The sequence below is a fragment of the Emiliania huxleyi genome, assembly GCF_000372725.1.
Source record: "Emiliania huxleyi CCMP1516 unplaced genomic scaffold EMIHUscaffold_985, whole genome shotgun sequence".
NCBI classification, from domain to species: domain Eukaryota; phylum Haptophyta; order Isochrysidales; family Noelaerhabdaceae; genus Emiliania; species Emiliania huxleyi.
In genome coordinates this window covers 1-12952 of record NW_005194726.1, presented here as the reverse complement: position 1 = coordinate 12952, position 12952 = coordinate 1, and the positions used below count along the sequence as shown (strand labels likewise).

The 12952-nt window shown below is 68.2% G+C and overlaps 4 protein-coding genes across 4 annotated transcripts; 3 read left to right on the top strand and 1 right to left on the bottom strand.

Moving 5' to 3' along the window:
- Positions 1 to 1930: 1930 nt before the first annotated feature.
- On the bottom strand, positions 1931 to 2932 carry EMIHUDRAFT_460291 (hypothetical protein). Its single transcript, XM_005756195.1, has 2 exons — positions 2459 to 2932; positions 1931 to 2314 (listed from the first exon to the last, which is right to left on the bottom strand). Exons 1-2 carry the CDS (start codon positions 2888 to 2890, stop codon positions 1940 to 1942), a joined length of 807 nt encoding a protein of 268 aa, XP_005756252.1. The 5' UTR covers positions 2891 to 2932; the 3' UTR covers positions 1931 to 1939.
- Positions 2933 to 3900: 968 nt separating this feature from the next.
- On the top strand, positions 3901 to 6167 carry EMIHUDRAFT_121743 (hypothetical protein; the record flags this gene model as incomplete). Its single annotated transcript, XM_005756194.1, has 2 exons — positions 3901 to 5697; positions 5793 to 6167. 2 exons carry the CDS (start codon positions 3901 to 3903, stop codon positions 6165 to 6167), a joined length of 2172 nt encoding a protein of 723 aa, XP_005756251.1.
- A 1646-nt stretch (positions 6168 to 7813) lies between these two features.
- On the top strand, positions 7814 to 9291 carry EMIHUDRAFT_372674 (hypothetical protein). Its single transcript, XM_005756193.1, has one exon. The coding sequence runs from the start codon at positions 7844 to 7846 to the stop codon at positions 8963 to 8965; it is 1122 nt and encodes a 373-aa protein (XP_005756250.1). The 5' UTR covers positions 7814 to 7843; the 3' UTR covers positions 8966 to 9291.
- Positions 9292 to 9689: 398 nt separating this feature from the next.
- Positions 9690 to 11267, top strand: EMIHUDRAFT_250798 (hypothetical protein; the record flags this gene model as incomplete). The annotated part of the gene is made up of 8 exons (XM_005756192.1): positions 9690 to 9755; positions 9849 to 10243; positions 10448 to 10561; positions 10636 to 10720; positions 10799 to 10819; positions 10894 to 10961; positions 11032 to 11152; positions 11229 to 11267. The coding sequence occupies 8 exons, from the start codon at positions 9690 to 9692 to the stop codon at positions 11265 to 11267; spliced, it is 909 nt and encodes a 302-aa protein (XP_005756249.1).
- Positions 11268 to 12952: the final 1685 nt, after the last annotated feature.

The window sequence follows — 12952 nt, the reverse complement described above, 5'->3', positions numbered from 1 at the left end:
CCTCCGGAAGGTGGAGACCGAGATGCAGACGCGGGCAGACGAGTTCGCGCGGGGGCTGGTCGCGGACGACGAGGGCGGAGGAGACGGAGAGACCAACGTCTCCGCTGTTTCCGAGACCCGGGGGCTGATCGAGAAGGAGGAGGGCGGAGGAGAGGCAGCGTCGGCCAACGAGGTATGCGTAGAGCGCGCGCGCCACACGCACTCCACGCACACGCACGTGCACGCGGGCACTACCGCACGCGCGCGCAAGAAGCACAGCACTCTAGCGGGGGAGGCAGGGGGCGAGGGCGGCGGCGGGGAGGGGGCGGTGAGCTAGGAGGGCCTAGAAGAACCAAGGGGGGCCGCGCCACACCTCACGGCACGAGACCTCGCCTCCCGTTCCCGCCCGGAGGCGGTCTTTCTCGAGATCACGGAGATGTTGGTGCCCCTCGAGGGCGGGGCCGACGAGGTGCGCAAGGCGGAGGAGGAGCGGGGTGAAGCGGCGGTACTTGGCGTCGACGAGGCGGCGCAGAGATGAGGAGAAGAGAAGAGAAGAAGAGGAGAGAGGAGAAGAGAAGAGAAGAGAAGAGAAGAGAAGAGAAGAGAACCCTGAGGTGCAACTCGCTTGTGCGCGCAAGGCGGAGGAGGAGCCTGGCGTCGGTCACGGCGTTGCTTCGTTCCGAAGAGTCGCTCACCACACTATCTTACACTAGGCGGAAGAGGAGGACGAGGCGCGGTCGCGCACGGAGGACGCCGGCGGGGAGGGGGGCGGAGCCGCAGCGGCAAACGAGGCGCGCCTCCCCCCCGTGCCATGCACGCAGTCCTGCACACCACACCTCACCCCCCGCCCCCGTCCTTCCCCGCCCCCGAAGGCGGCGGCAGCCCCGGACCTCGTCGCGATCGAGGATGCGCCGGCGGCGGTGCCCACCGCGGACGACGCGATCGCGGACGCTGGCCCCATCGAGGCCCACGAGAAGGACTCCAGGCAAACGGAAGAAGAGGAGGCGGCGGCAGCCAGCGCGGCGTCCTCTTCAGGCTCCTCCTCCTCCTCCTACGTCATGCCCACCGCGGAGGATCCGGCGGCAACATCGACGATGGCGGGAGGTTTCTCCGACGAGGTTGGCGCCCCCGCCGCCGTGGGCGAGAGCGGGCGCACATCGGAGCCGATCACCGTCGAGTACGCCGAGGGCCTCCCCTCCCCCCCCTCCGCTGTCCTGGCGGAGGTGGCAATCAGCGCCGCCTCCTCCGCCTCCTCCTCCTACGCCATGCCTTCGGCAGAGGACTACGCGACGGCGGAGGAGGCCGAGGGGGAGGGGGCGTCGGCGTCCACTATTCCCTCCGTTGACAGCGTGCCAGCCCCTCCGCCAGCCCCTCCGCCGCCCCCTCCGCCGCCCCCTCCGTTGCTGCCGCCCCCGCCGCAGCCTGGCTCTGCCACCCCCCCCGGGGAAGAAGAAGAAGGCCTTCAAAAAGAAGAAGGGCCAGAAGTAGTTGCCGTGTGAAGCGCGACGGTCGGTACCGCGGGCGCTCGCGGACGAGGCACGCAAGCGCACGCTTTGCGCAACGACGCGCGGCTACGAGACGGCTCGGTTTGGGGCGATGCAGGAGCGCGAGAGCCTGTCGGCCGCTGGCCGCTGCGGACAGATAGGGCAGGGGACTGGGGGGAGGGGAAGGCATGGCTCGGGCTGCGCGGACAGCGACAGCGGACACCCCCAGGCGCCCAGCGCAGGCGGCCGGGCAGGCAGAGATAGGGTGAGGACGAGAGCCAAGGGGGGGCGCAGCAGGGGAGGGGGGCGGGAGGGGGGCAGCTCGAGCGGCAATTTCCTTCACATGCTACACATGTGTTGCACGCATGTCAATAATAAATCGCGCACGCTCCACACTCGGGCCTCGCCCGCGCTCAGGCGTCACAGGGGTCAGGCGCCACACAAAAACATGACAAAATACGAACTTCGCACCGCGCTCACAGCGTATTCCCAGTGCTGAGATGGGCGGCGAGGCCCTTCCCAAAGGTGCCAGCCTTGGCCCTTGCCTCGAGCTCCTCCCGGTCGGGCGGCGTCATGAACGCCATCATCGAGCGCAGCCCCACGCGCGCGTGCTTGAGGGGCGCGAGGACACGGCCCTGCCCCTGCGCGGCGGGTCGCGGGTAGCCGAGTGCGTCCTCGCCGAGCAGCTCGCCCACGGGCTCGAGGGACGGCACGGTCACCACCAGGCCCGCGAGCCGCGCCGGCGCATCCGGGTCCCCCCCGATGGGCGGGAAACCGGGGAGCGTGGCGACTTGGCCCGGTGTGCGAGGGGCGAGCACCTCCACGACGACGGTGCCGCCCGGCGAGCCAGCCTGCGTGGAAGGGAGGGATTGGCTGTGTGTGTGTGTGTGTGTGTGTGTGTGTGTGTGTGTGTGTGTGTGTGTGTGTGTGTGTGTGTGTGTGTGTGTGCGTGTGTGTGTGTGTGTGTGTGCGTGTGTGTGTGTGTGGGCGTGAGCCTCAAAGAAGGCCATCGACAGCTTCGGCGAGAAGGGCGACTTTTCGAGCAGCCGCGCGGGCGGGCCGAAGATGCTCTCGCTCATCGCTTGCACCGTCCGCTGCAGGTCGCCCGCCGTCACCAGCACCGAGTAGAGGCCGACTGCCGCGTTGGAGTGCTCCGCCTCCCCCGCCTCCCACGTCCACGTCTGGCTCATTGCGTCGAAGCGCGACATGCGCGTGGAGATGCCGTCCACTTTTAGCCGCGACCCGCTGCCCTCGCGACTGCGGAACTCCCAGCCAGCTGGGTCACGGCAGTCCGCGCCAGCCAACTCGATGTCGACGCCTCCGACATGCGCGACGCCGGCCTCAGATACGTTGAAGCCGATTCTCCGCCACGCCTCAGCGTCCTCGAAAAGGCGCAGCCGCGAGAGGAGTGGCATGCGGCGAGCCATTCTCTCTGCTGAAGGGCGCGCAGTGCCGACTGAAAGGATGACATCCGCGCCGATAACGGGGGGGGAAGGTGAGGGGGGCCCCAGGGCGGCAGGGGGGGCTTGGGGTCAGCTGTCGGAGGAGGCGAGGGATGAGCTGACGCGGCCTCTGCGAGTGGAGTCGGGACGTACGAGCTCACAGGAAGGCCCGTCGCAGTGGCAGCCGGATCACCGCGACCTTCGACAACGAGGGCCACGCCTCCCCGAGCAGCCTGAAGAGGAGCCGGCGGTACCAGCCGATAGAGCCAAGGACGATAGAGAGGCCGCGGGTGCGGGCACGACTCGTCGACCAGGGAGAGCGGGCCCGACCTCCCGGGGATGGAAGTGGGTGGGACCCAATGCCACCGTCCTCGCCCGGGGCGACCCCGGCCGGTCCAAGAGAGAGGCACCGGCGCTGTCCTGAGAAGGTGCATGGTCCCTCTTGACTGCCCATGCGCGCGAGGCTGTGTAGGCATAGCCTCGAGAGTGCCAGCAGCCAATCCGAGGCAGTTTGTGACGCGCATTGCGTCAGAAGCGTGCACGCGCTGGAAGGACACCTTCCTACTGGCCGTACGATCAGGTCGTCACTGAATGCCGAAGACTAAGGCCGCGAGCTATGCAGGCGGTCAGTTGAGCAGCATGGCACGGTCAGCAGCGCCGAAAGGATGTCGCAAGGCGTGATAGCATGGCCGCAAGTACGCCGAATTCCCATGAAAACAAGTAAAAAATCGCTCGAAAAAAGAAAACATGGCAAAAAAATCGGCGCCTGCGGCGGGCTGGGGGACCCCATCTCCCCCCGCATGGGTACCCCCTAGGGCCCTCGCCTCCCCCCAGAGGTCTACCGGTAGACCGTAATGAACCTACGACACCAGTCTACCGGTAGACTGCGGTAGACTCGTCTACCAAACGGTCTACCGTGAACTGTGCGGTTTCTTTTAGGGGCGCGGTTGGGCTGCGGCGGAGGAACGACCCAAGTGCTGGGAGCCAGCGTGGCCATGGAAGGGCTTGCGCTCCACCTCGAGTGCCCCCTATGCCTCCGGAGCGGTGCGGGCGAGCACGGCGAGGTGCCCCTGAATTTCCACCAGTGCCGCAATGGGCACGCATTCTGCATTGAGTGCGAGGCTACACACTGCCAGGACCGCCTGTGCCGCTACTGCGAGGTGTCTCTCGGATCACCCGACGACGCCATTCGGGCACGCGACCGGGAGAACCTCATCGCCATCCTGCCGGTGGCCTGCCCGCACGGCGGCTGCGGCGCCCAGCATCTTACCAGGGGGAGCCTTGCCCAGCACCTCGCCGTCTGCCCCAAGACGCCGGGCTGCGCGTGTGTCGCAGCGTGCGGCTGGACTGGGCTTAGGGAGGATAAGGAGCAGCACGAGGAGACGTGTGCCCCTGCAGAAGTCCAAAGGCTGCGTGCCGCCCTGGCGGCGGCGGCCGCTGAGCGCGATGCGGCAGTGCAGGCGGCGGTGCAGACGGAGAGGGCGGAGGCGGCGGCGGCGCGTGAGGCCGCGGTGGAGGCGGCCAGGGCAGAGTGGGAGGCGCAGACGCGCGCCTCCATGCCGCAGGATGCTGAGATGGGGGGTTTGGAGGATTGGGATGAGGCGGCTGCTCAGGCGGAGATGGTCGCCGCTTGCCAGGCACGAGCCGTGCTTTCCGCAGTCCCGCAAGTGGGAGATGGCGGGGAGGCAGTGGAGGCAGAGTCGGACGCAGCAACGGTGGACAGGACGGAAGATTCGGGCTACGAGGGAAGCACGGTGGAGGAGTCGGGGGGGGATTTGGGGGAGGAGGAATTGGAGGAGGCGGAGGCGGAGGCGGGGGAGGAGGCGGAGGCGGAGGCGGAGGCGGAGGCGGAGGCGGAGGAGGCACAGGAGGCGGGGGACGCGGCAGCGGCGGAGGAGACGGAGGAGGAGGCGGCGGCCGTGGAGGCGACCGTGCAGGCGGAGGAGGAGGCAGGGGTGGAGCCCGTGCCGACTGCCGGCGTGGCGCGGTCCTCCCCCAGGCTCCTCCTGCTCAAGAAGCGCGAGCGCTCTGAGCAGCTTGCCGCTGCAGCCGACGCGGAAGCAACGCCGCCCGCGGCGCAGAAGCGGCGGCGCCAGTCTGTCGCCGGCCGGGCTGCCGCTCGGCGAATCGACTTTCGGCCTGGCGCAGAGGCCGCGCCTGTGGCGCGGGCTCCCTCGCAGACGTCCCTGTCAACGACGCCGGCGCGGCGACAGTCGCGCGGCGGCGACGGGGCTGGGAGCGGGGCTGGGGCAGCGCCCACGCCGCGGCTGCTTGCGTCCTCCGCCGCTGAGGCTCAGATGATCCGCGCGCGCTTGAGCTCTTACGAGCAGCTGCATGCGCAGAAAGTGGCCGCCAGGCCGACCAAGGAGGAGTTGGCGGCGCTTGGCAAGCAGGTCTATCGCCCGGACCACGCGGCGCGCCATGCCATGCGGGACGCTGACTTGCTCGTCAATCAGACGGTTTGCTGGGGTCACGTGCCCGGCGTCGAGGTGGGCACCACCTTTCCCGACCGCACGTCGCTGATGGTCGTTGGCATGCACCGTCTGGGCGTGAGTGGCATCTCGTTTGCAAGGCACGGGGGCGCAAAGGGCGACACCTTTACCGAATCCATCGTCGACAGCGGCTTCTACGAGTCGAACGCCGGCGGGGGCGACACCTTCACCTACTCGGGCGAGGGAGGCAACGACTTTCTCGGCAGCCGGTGCCAGGTCGGCGCGCAGGCCATGGAGCGAGGCAACCTCGGGCTTGCGAACTGTAAGGCGCACGGCGTGCCCGTGCGCGTGATCCGCAAGGTTCGCACCGGCCCTTCCCCTCCACCGCCGCCCCATCCCCTCTGCTCGTCCTATCTCATCCTCTCCCCCCGCCCCCGCCCCCGCCCGCTGCCCAGGCCGGCTCCCGGTTCCGCTACGACGGCCTCTTTGACGTGGAGCGGTGGTACGAGGCGCCCGTCAACGAGGCGAGGCCTGCGAGCGATGCCAACCCGGTGGTCTACCGCTTCGTGCTGCGCCGCCGCGCGGGGCAGCCGCCCCTCCCCTCCCACCCCTCCTCCGCGGACCCGGGGCTTGGCGCAGCGGGGGGACGCGGCCGGCGCTCGGCCGCCGGGCCGCCGTCGGACGAGGAGCGCGCCTACTCGCAGTTCAAGGCGGCGGAGCAGAAGCGGGCTCTGAAGGAGGCCAAAAAGCGCCACGAGGGCCACGCGAGGATTCCGGAGGCGGAGTACCGCCGCCGCTTCGAGGCCCACAAGGCGCGGGCTTTGCTGTGAGCGGGCAAAGTAGGCACATGGGACCAGGGTCATCGTCAAGGCACATGGGGCGCGCACTCTAGTTGGCGCACTCTCACTTCACACTTGTCCGACTACGTTACGAAGCCGCGTCCGCAGACTCTACGTTACGAAGCCGCGTCCGCAGACTCCTGTGCTCAGCCAGTCACATGGAAATCTTTAGTCTTTCCGTTCACTCTTGTAGCATGCAGCACACAGACTGCATGGGTTTGCCTCTGCATAGACGGGCTGATTCTACATTCCGTATTTCTCTGAAAATGCAGAATGCAGTTGCAGAATGCAGAATGCAGAACCCAGCCCAAAATGTTTACTCTGTATGTGCAGCATGCAGAATGCAGGATGCAGGAAGCAGAATCGTCCCCAAAATGGATTCTTCTGCATGGTGCAGGATGCAGGATGCAGAATGCAGGATGCAAAATCAGACCCAAAGAGTTTGTCCGTCGGGTGCAGCTCACAGCTTTGAGCCCGATTCCGCATCCTGCATCCGCATCCTGCATTCTGCATCGGGTGCTAAGGCATCCGGCTTTGGGCCCGATTCTGCATTCTGCATTCTGCATCTGCATCCTGCATCGGGTGCAGTTCACAGCTTTGGAGCTGATTCTGCATTCTGCATTCTGACTCTGCATCCTGCATGATGTCATGTTGGTGCCCGGGCACAAAAGGCAGAGATATGGCACGATAGTTACTCTCGAGCGCAGATTACGCATGATCAACTCCTGAGGAGCGCCAACGGCGCGACGCGGCCCGGGTTTCGCACACAGCAGCCCCCGGCACGCCCACGCCGTTACTTCCTTGCCGTGGGTGCTGTGGTACGTGGACGATGACGCAATTTACGAGTACGATGTCGGGTCGGTCAATGCTTCGCATGCGCCGACGTTACGGAGGAGACGATGCTCTCCGCGTCCGAGTCCTTGGTGGTTGCTCCGTTGACGCGGATCGTTAAGGTTCGCTCCCCGCACACCGGCCGGGAGCCTGGGTACCCTAGAAGAGGGTCCCCAGCACTTTGCGTTTCCGGAAATTTCCAGGGAAACTAGAGGGTGTTTGGTGCTCCATTCTGGCAACTCTGGAGTTTCCCTGAGTCTGAGAGCTGGTCTGGGGCAAAATCTGAGGCGAAACCGAGGAACTCGGCAAAATACCCAGCCGCTCGCAGGGTAATTTCCAGGTAGACTCATTTTGCCGCCTGGGCTGATTTTGGATTTCCACGGAGTTTCCTCGGGAAACCAGAGAGGAAACGAGAGGGTGCTGTGGTGGAGAAACACGGAAAGGAAACGAGACGGGGTGCGCGAGGAAACATGGATACATTGATTGGCGTCGGGTTACGGGCTAGAGAGCCATAGCCCCGGGGGTGCGCGTTCGCAGGGAAAGGGCCTTAAAGTAAACACGGGTCTCCGAGGGTTAGCTCCGCGCTCCGGGTTTCCCCTAGCAGCAGACCGCCCCCTCTACTCGGAGCTATAATGAACACCAGACATGAACACGACACGCACTCTCACACTTCGTCAACGCGCAGGGCACCTTCGCGCGGGGTCTTCATCCTCACTCCGGAGGAGGCCCCCCCCTCCTCTGAGTTCTTCCTCTTCTTCGCCTTCCGTGAGCCCGATATTTTTTCTCTCTCTCTCCAAATTTGCGCTGGAGGTGCGGCCACCCTGAGGAGGAGAGCGATGGACCCGGACTGGACACCGCCTCGCGGGGGCCAGCGATACGGCGAGGAGAGAGGCGGCAGCGGCGCTCCGTGCGTGACGACGAGGCGTTCGGCCGCAGCAGGCTCGTCCTCACAGGCGGCGTGGCAGCCGAGCCCCGGGGCCGACCTGTCGAGCCACCACGACGATGACCTCTTCAGCGACACGGACGGCTCGGACGAAAACACGGACGAGGAGGAGGAGGAGACGCCGCCCGCCGCCCGCCGCACGCCGCACGCCGCGGCCGTCCGCCGCCGCCCGCAGGCCGCTGGCAAGCGCAAGGCGAAGGCCGCGCCGGCGTGCGAACAGGAGGATCACAGGGCGCGGGCGAGGGAGCTCGCCGAGCGGCGGCGCAAACGGCACGAGGCGCTGCTGCCGCCGCAAAAGGAGCTGCGCACAGCGGAGGCGCGCCGCTTGCGAGCGGAGAGCGAAAGGCTGCCGCAGCCAGCGCCGGACGACGCCGAGGCGTGCGGCACCTTCATGGACTCGGTGCTGGGCAACTATGTCTGCAGCCTGCGCGTAGAGGGCGAGGCGCGGGGCGCGACGGCGAGGGCGGGCTTCACGTCCACGCAGACCCTCGTCGCCGGCATGCCGGTCCCGCCGCGGTGCCGGTTTGTGGCCGGCTGGGACGCAATCAACGCCGCGGCGCAGGCGGCGGCGGCGCGCCGAAAGGAGGCCGCGGCGGCGGAGCTGGCGCGGCCGCCGGTGGCGGAGGCGGAGGGGCTGCGGCTGCACCTCTCGAGCAGCAGTAGCACCCGGTACAGGGGCGTGAAGGGGCTTCAGTCTGGCCGCTTCCAGGCGGAGTACAGGGTGGGCGGGAGGAAGGTCTGCCTCGGCACCTTCGACACGGCGGTGGAGGCGGCGGTGGCGTACGCGCGGGCGGTCGGCGAGGAGGGGGCGCCCGCGGAGGAGGCGGAGGGGCTGCGGCTGCACCTCTCCAGCAGCAACGTCACCGGCTACAGAGGCGTGCACGAGCACGAAGGCCGCTTCCAGGCACAGCGCGTGGCGGACGGAAGGCAGGTACATCTCGGCACCTTCGACACGGCGGTGGAGGCGGCGGTGGCGTACGCGCGGGCGGGCGGCGAGGCCCCAGCGGCGACGTGATGGCGGCGCGCACAACGCCGCGGTGGCGTACGCGGCGCTCGCCGAGGAGGTGAAGGACCTCAAGGACAACGAGGACAACGAGGTCGCCGCCAAGGAGCGCATCCTCGCGCGGGCGTCGGTCAGCTCCTCGTGACTCCGGCTAGGGCCGTCAGATCGCTGATGCACGCCCCCTCTCGCCCCGCGACTCGCCGTCCCTCTCGCTCGGGGGGGCCAACACGACACTAGTCTAAGTCGTCGAGTATCTTTTACGTTTGTCTGTGTTGTCGCCATTTGTTTCTGTCCGGGGTACACATACAGTACAATACTCAATACGATGTATTATAGGCAGTCCGTAATAACAGTGCAAGGAGTGGTGTGGCGGTGCGCCTTCCCCCTCCCGCGCCAAAATATGCGACACAATGAACGGGGTCCACGCACCACGGGTGGGGCCTGAGCGCTGAGGAAGACGTTGGAGCGTGCATAGATTAGAGCATATGTGTGATCTGTGATCTGCAAGGGGCTGCCCGCAGGCGCATTTTGTATACCGAGGCGGTGCCCGGTGCCGAGCGCAGGCAGGGCCCACAGGTCGGACCTTAAGACAGAGTTGTAGATCCCTGGGCGAGGGTGATGCTGATGGCGTCCCCGTCGGGTCAGGGCTGTCGGCTGAAGGCCGCGGGGGAGACCAACCCGATCTCTCCGGCGCCCCGGGAGCGTGATTGACACCTCCCCCCGTGCCAACAGTCCCATGGAGGTAGGCCGCTCGTCTAGCCAATCAGCCTTAAGCGAGCGGCCTGGCCGTTGGAATGGCCGGGTGGAGAGAGGGGCGGAGTCGGCTCGGAAGCGCGATCCTGCAGCCACGGGGGCTGCCCGCCCACTCTCGTCGGGTTGAGGGGAGGACGACTAGGGCAAGGCCACCGGCAACGACCCCAAGCAGAACCCGCTCGACGACTGCTGCTTTCGCGACTTCAAGCTCGACTGCAAGCGCATCGTGGGCGTGACCTCCATCCTGCCGGACGTGGAGGTGGACGGCGTGCTGAGGTCCCACCCGGAGCGGTACCTTCTGCGCAATGCGACCGAGGTGCGCAAGACGGCGCACCGTGTGTGGCAGTGGTCGCCCCGCCCGGAGCGGATAGTAGCTGACATCCTTCGGCTCCCCAAACACATCCAACGGGTCTACGATGCGGACGGGAAGTCGGTGCCGAAGCAGCCGCGGCCTCCGCGAAAGAAGACGCTCGAGATGATCCTCCCGCACGACGTGCCGGCGACCAAGCAGGCGCTACGCGAGCGCGCCGACCGCTTGTGGCCCTGGGACTGGGGCGGCGGCGGCGAGCCCGACGAGGAGGAGGCGCCCGGCGGCGACGTCAGCGGCGACGGCGCGGAGGCTGCCGCCGGCGGCGCGCGCTACCACTGGCCTGCGGACGGGGCGGCGGCGGCGGCGATCCGGCGGTCCTTCGAGGCGCGTGGCGGCGCGCTGGGCCGCGTGCGGCTGCCGCTGGGCGAGAGCGGGCGGCGCGGCCTCGACCTGCCGCTCGCCAATCGGGTGGGGTGCGTGGTGAGTTTCGCGACGCTCTGCGGGAGCGCGCTCGGCGCCGCGGACTACCTCGAGCTGGCGAGGCGGTGCGGGCTTGCTCGCGGTCCGAGGGGGTGAGGAGACGCTGTTCACAGGCGGAGGGGCCGCGTGCTGTGAGCAGGTACGAGCTGCTCGCGGTGGAGGGGGTGCCTGAGCTCACGCCCGAGGACCACAACGCGGCGAGGCGCTTCATCACGCTGATCGACGTATGGAAGGAGCTCCCTCCTCTCGCCGCCAGCCCGTGGACGGGGACGGCGTCTCTTCACGCCTCCACCTGTGAGCAGGAGCTGCACCTCTCGTCGGCGGTGCCGCTGCCGCAGCTCTTCTCCGGCATGCACGAGGCAGCACCTCCCTCGGCAGCCTGTCCACGGACGCTCAGGCCGACCCGGTGCCCGCCGCGACGTCTGTGCGCGGCTTCGGCGGAGCGTCTGCGGGGCTCACCTCGACGTGCCTGGGGGGGGGCGCGAGCAGAGGGGCTGAGGACGGCGCCTCCTCACGCCTGCCCGCGTGTGGACAGGTGGATGGGGGACGGGACCGAGTGGTCCGCCACCGGGCTCATGGGCGTCTCGATGGCGGCGCTCAACGGGCTGCAGGACGCCGCCTTTGCAGCGGCGAGCGGCGTCGCGGCTGCTCGAGATGTCGGCCGCCGACTCGTGGCCGCCGCCCGCGCGGAGTGCGGCCGCGGGCGGGCAGGACCGGTGAGAGACGGGTGAGGAGCGGGTGGGCGTGGAGCTGGGCTGGTGTGCGGAATAACCGGAAGGGGCGGCGGTCTAACACAGGTACGCAAAACCGGCGAAAGACAAATTCCTGCTTTTCTTCGCAAAGTTCATTCTTGCCGTCGACCGTCGTCCCCTCAGCCTCACCCCTGGGCGGCTGGGCACGAGCTGCGTGTGCATAGCAGGTGGCCCCATCAGGGGCCCCAAGCGAAGGGTGAATTAATTTGCAAAGCGGCGTGTGCCGCCCTCCCATCCCTCCATTGGGATGTCCGTTTTCTTTCTTTCTTTTTTCCCTAAACAGCAAGAGAACGTCCGAGGAGCGCCGCCCGCGCGCAGGCCGCCGCGGGGAAGAGCGAATGGCTTGCCGGCGATCACGGCGCCGCCGTCCGCCGGATCAGCGCCGCCGCCTCGCCCTCGTCGCCCGCAGCGCGCTGCAGCGCCGCCGGCTCGCCATCGTGCAGGCTTGTGTCGCTGCGCAGCAGGCAGGTGGGGCGAGAGACAGCAGAGAGACAGCCGAGAGACAGCCGAGAGACAGCCGAGAGACAGCCGAGAGACAAAGGGGACCGTCGCCTACACAGCGAGAGACGAGTCGCTCTCGGCCGGCTCGAGCGGCGGCGGTGGGGGTGGAGGCGGTGAGGGCGGCGGCCTGGACGACAGCGAGGGCGGTGAGGGGGGAGGGTGGGAGGGTGGGGGGGGCTCCTGCCGCTCGTCCACGAGGCCGATGCGCCAGTTGTGGACGAGGCCCGCGATGAGCGCCCGCACCTAGCGTGCGGGGGCAAGCAGTGACGGCCTCGGGACAAGGCGCGGGGCAAGGGGTCGGGCAAGCCCTCGGAGCGGTGGCGGGGCGGGCACCTCGAGCGTCGCGACGCGCGAGCCGGGACACTTCCGCGCGCCGGCCGAGAAGGGGGCGGAGAGCAGCGGGTGGTCGATCAGCTCCGCCGGCGTGCCTGCGCGCACCGCCGCGACGCGTGTGGAGAGGCGCCGCCCGCCCGCCTCCCGGGAGGCGGGACGTCACTGCACGGCACCACTGTCGAGCGCCGCTGTGTGTGTGTTTGGGGGGGCGCGGCGGAGCTCTCTCGCGGCTGCGCCTTCCGCAGTGATCTCGGGCGATCTCGGGTGATGATCTCGGGTGATCTCGGGCGGCGGCGCGCCCTTCCGCTCTGCCACCGCGCCTGCGAGCCAGCGCTCGGGCCGAAAGGCGCGCGGCTGCTCCACGAGCGCCTCGCTCATCTGAAGGAGAGAGGTCTGGAGGTGACGCCGACTTCCGCCCTAGCTGCCGCCCACAAGAGGCGGATGCGTGCGGCACACTGCGCTATGCGGCAGCTACTACTAACAGAGTGTCGACTGCTCTCGGGTGATCTCGTGCGAGCTCGGGCGAGCTCGGGCAGCCTCTCCGGCGGGGCCTAGGGTGGTCTGAAGCGGCCTCGGCCTGCAGGGAGTGGTTCTCCAGCGCGACCAGCGAGCCGGCGGGGATGCGGTGGCCGGCGAGGTCGATGTCCGCGTCCACCTATGGCGGCGTCGAGGAGGGATGCCGCGCCCTCGGACTGGTCCAGGCAAGGGCGGGCGCGGCAAGCTCCGGCGCCTCCTTGACCGAGGAGATGACGAGTGCGGGCGTGAGCCGATGAGTCTCGCGGACCACCGCCTATGCCGGCAGTGCACGCCTCACGCGCACCTCGCTACGCCCCGCGGGCAGGGGGGCAGGGGAGGGAGGAGAGGAGGTCG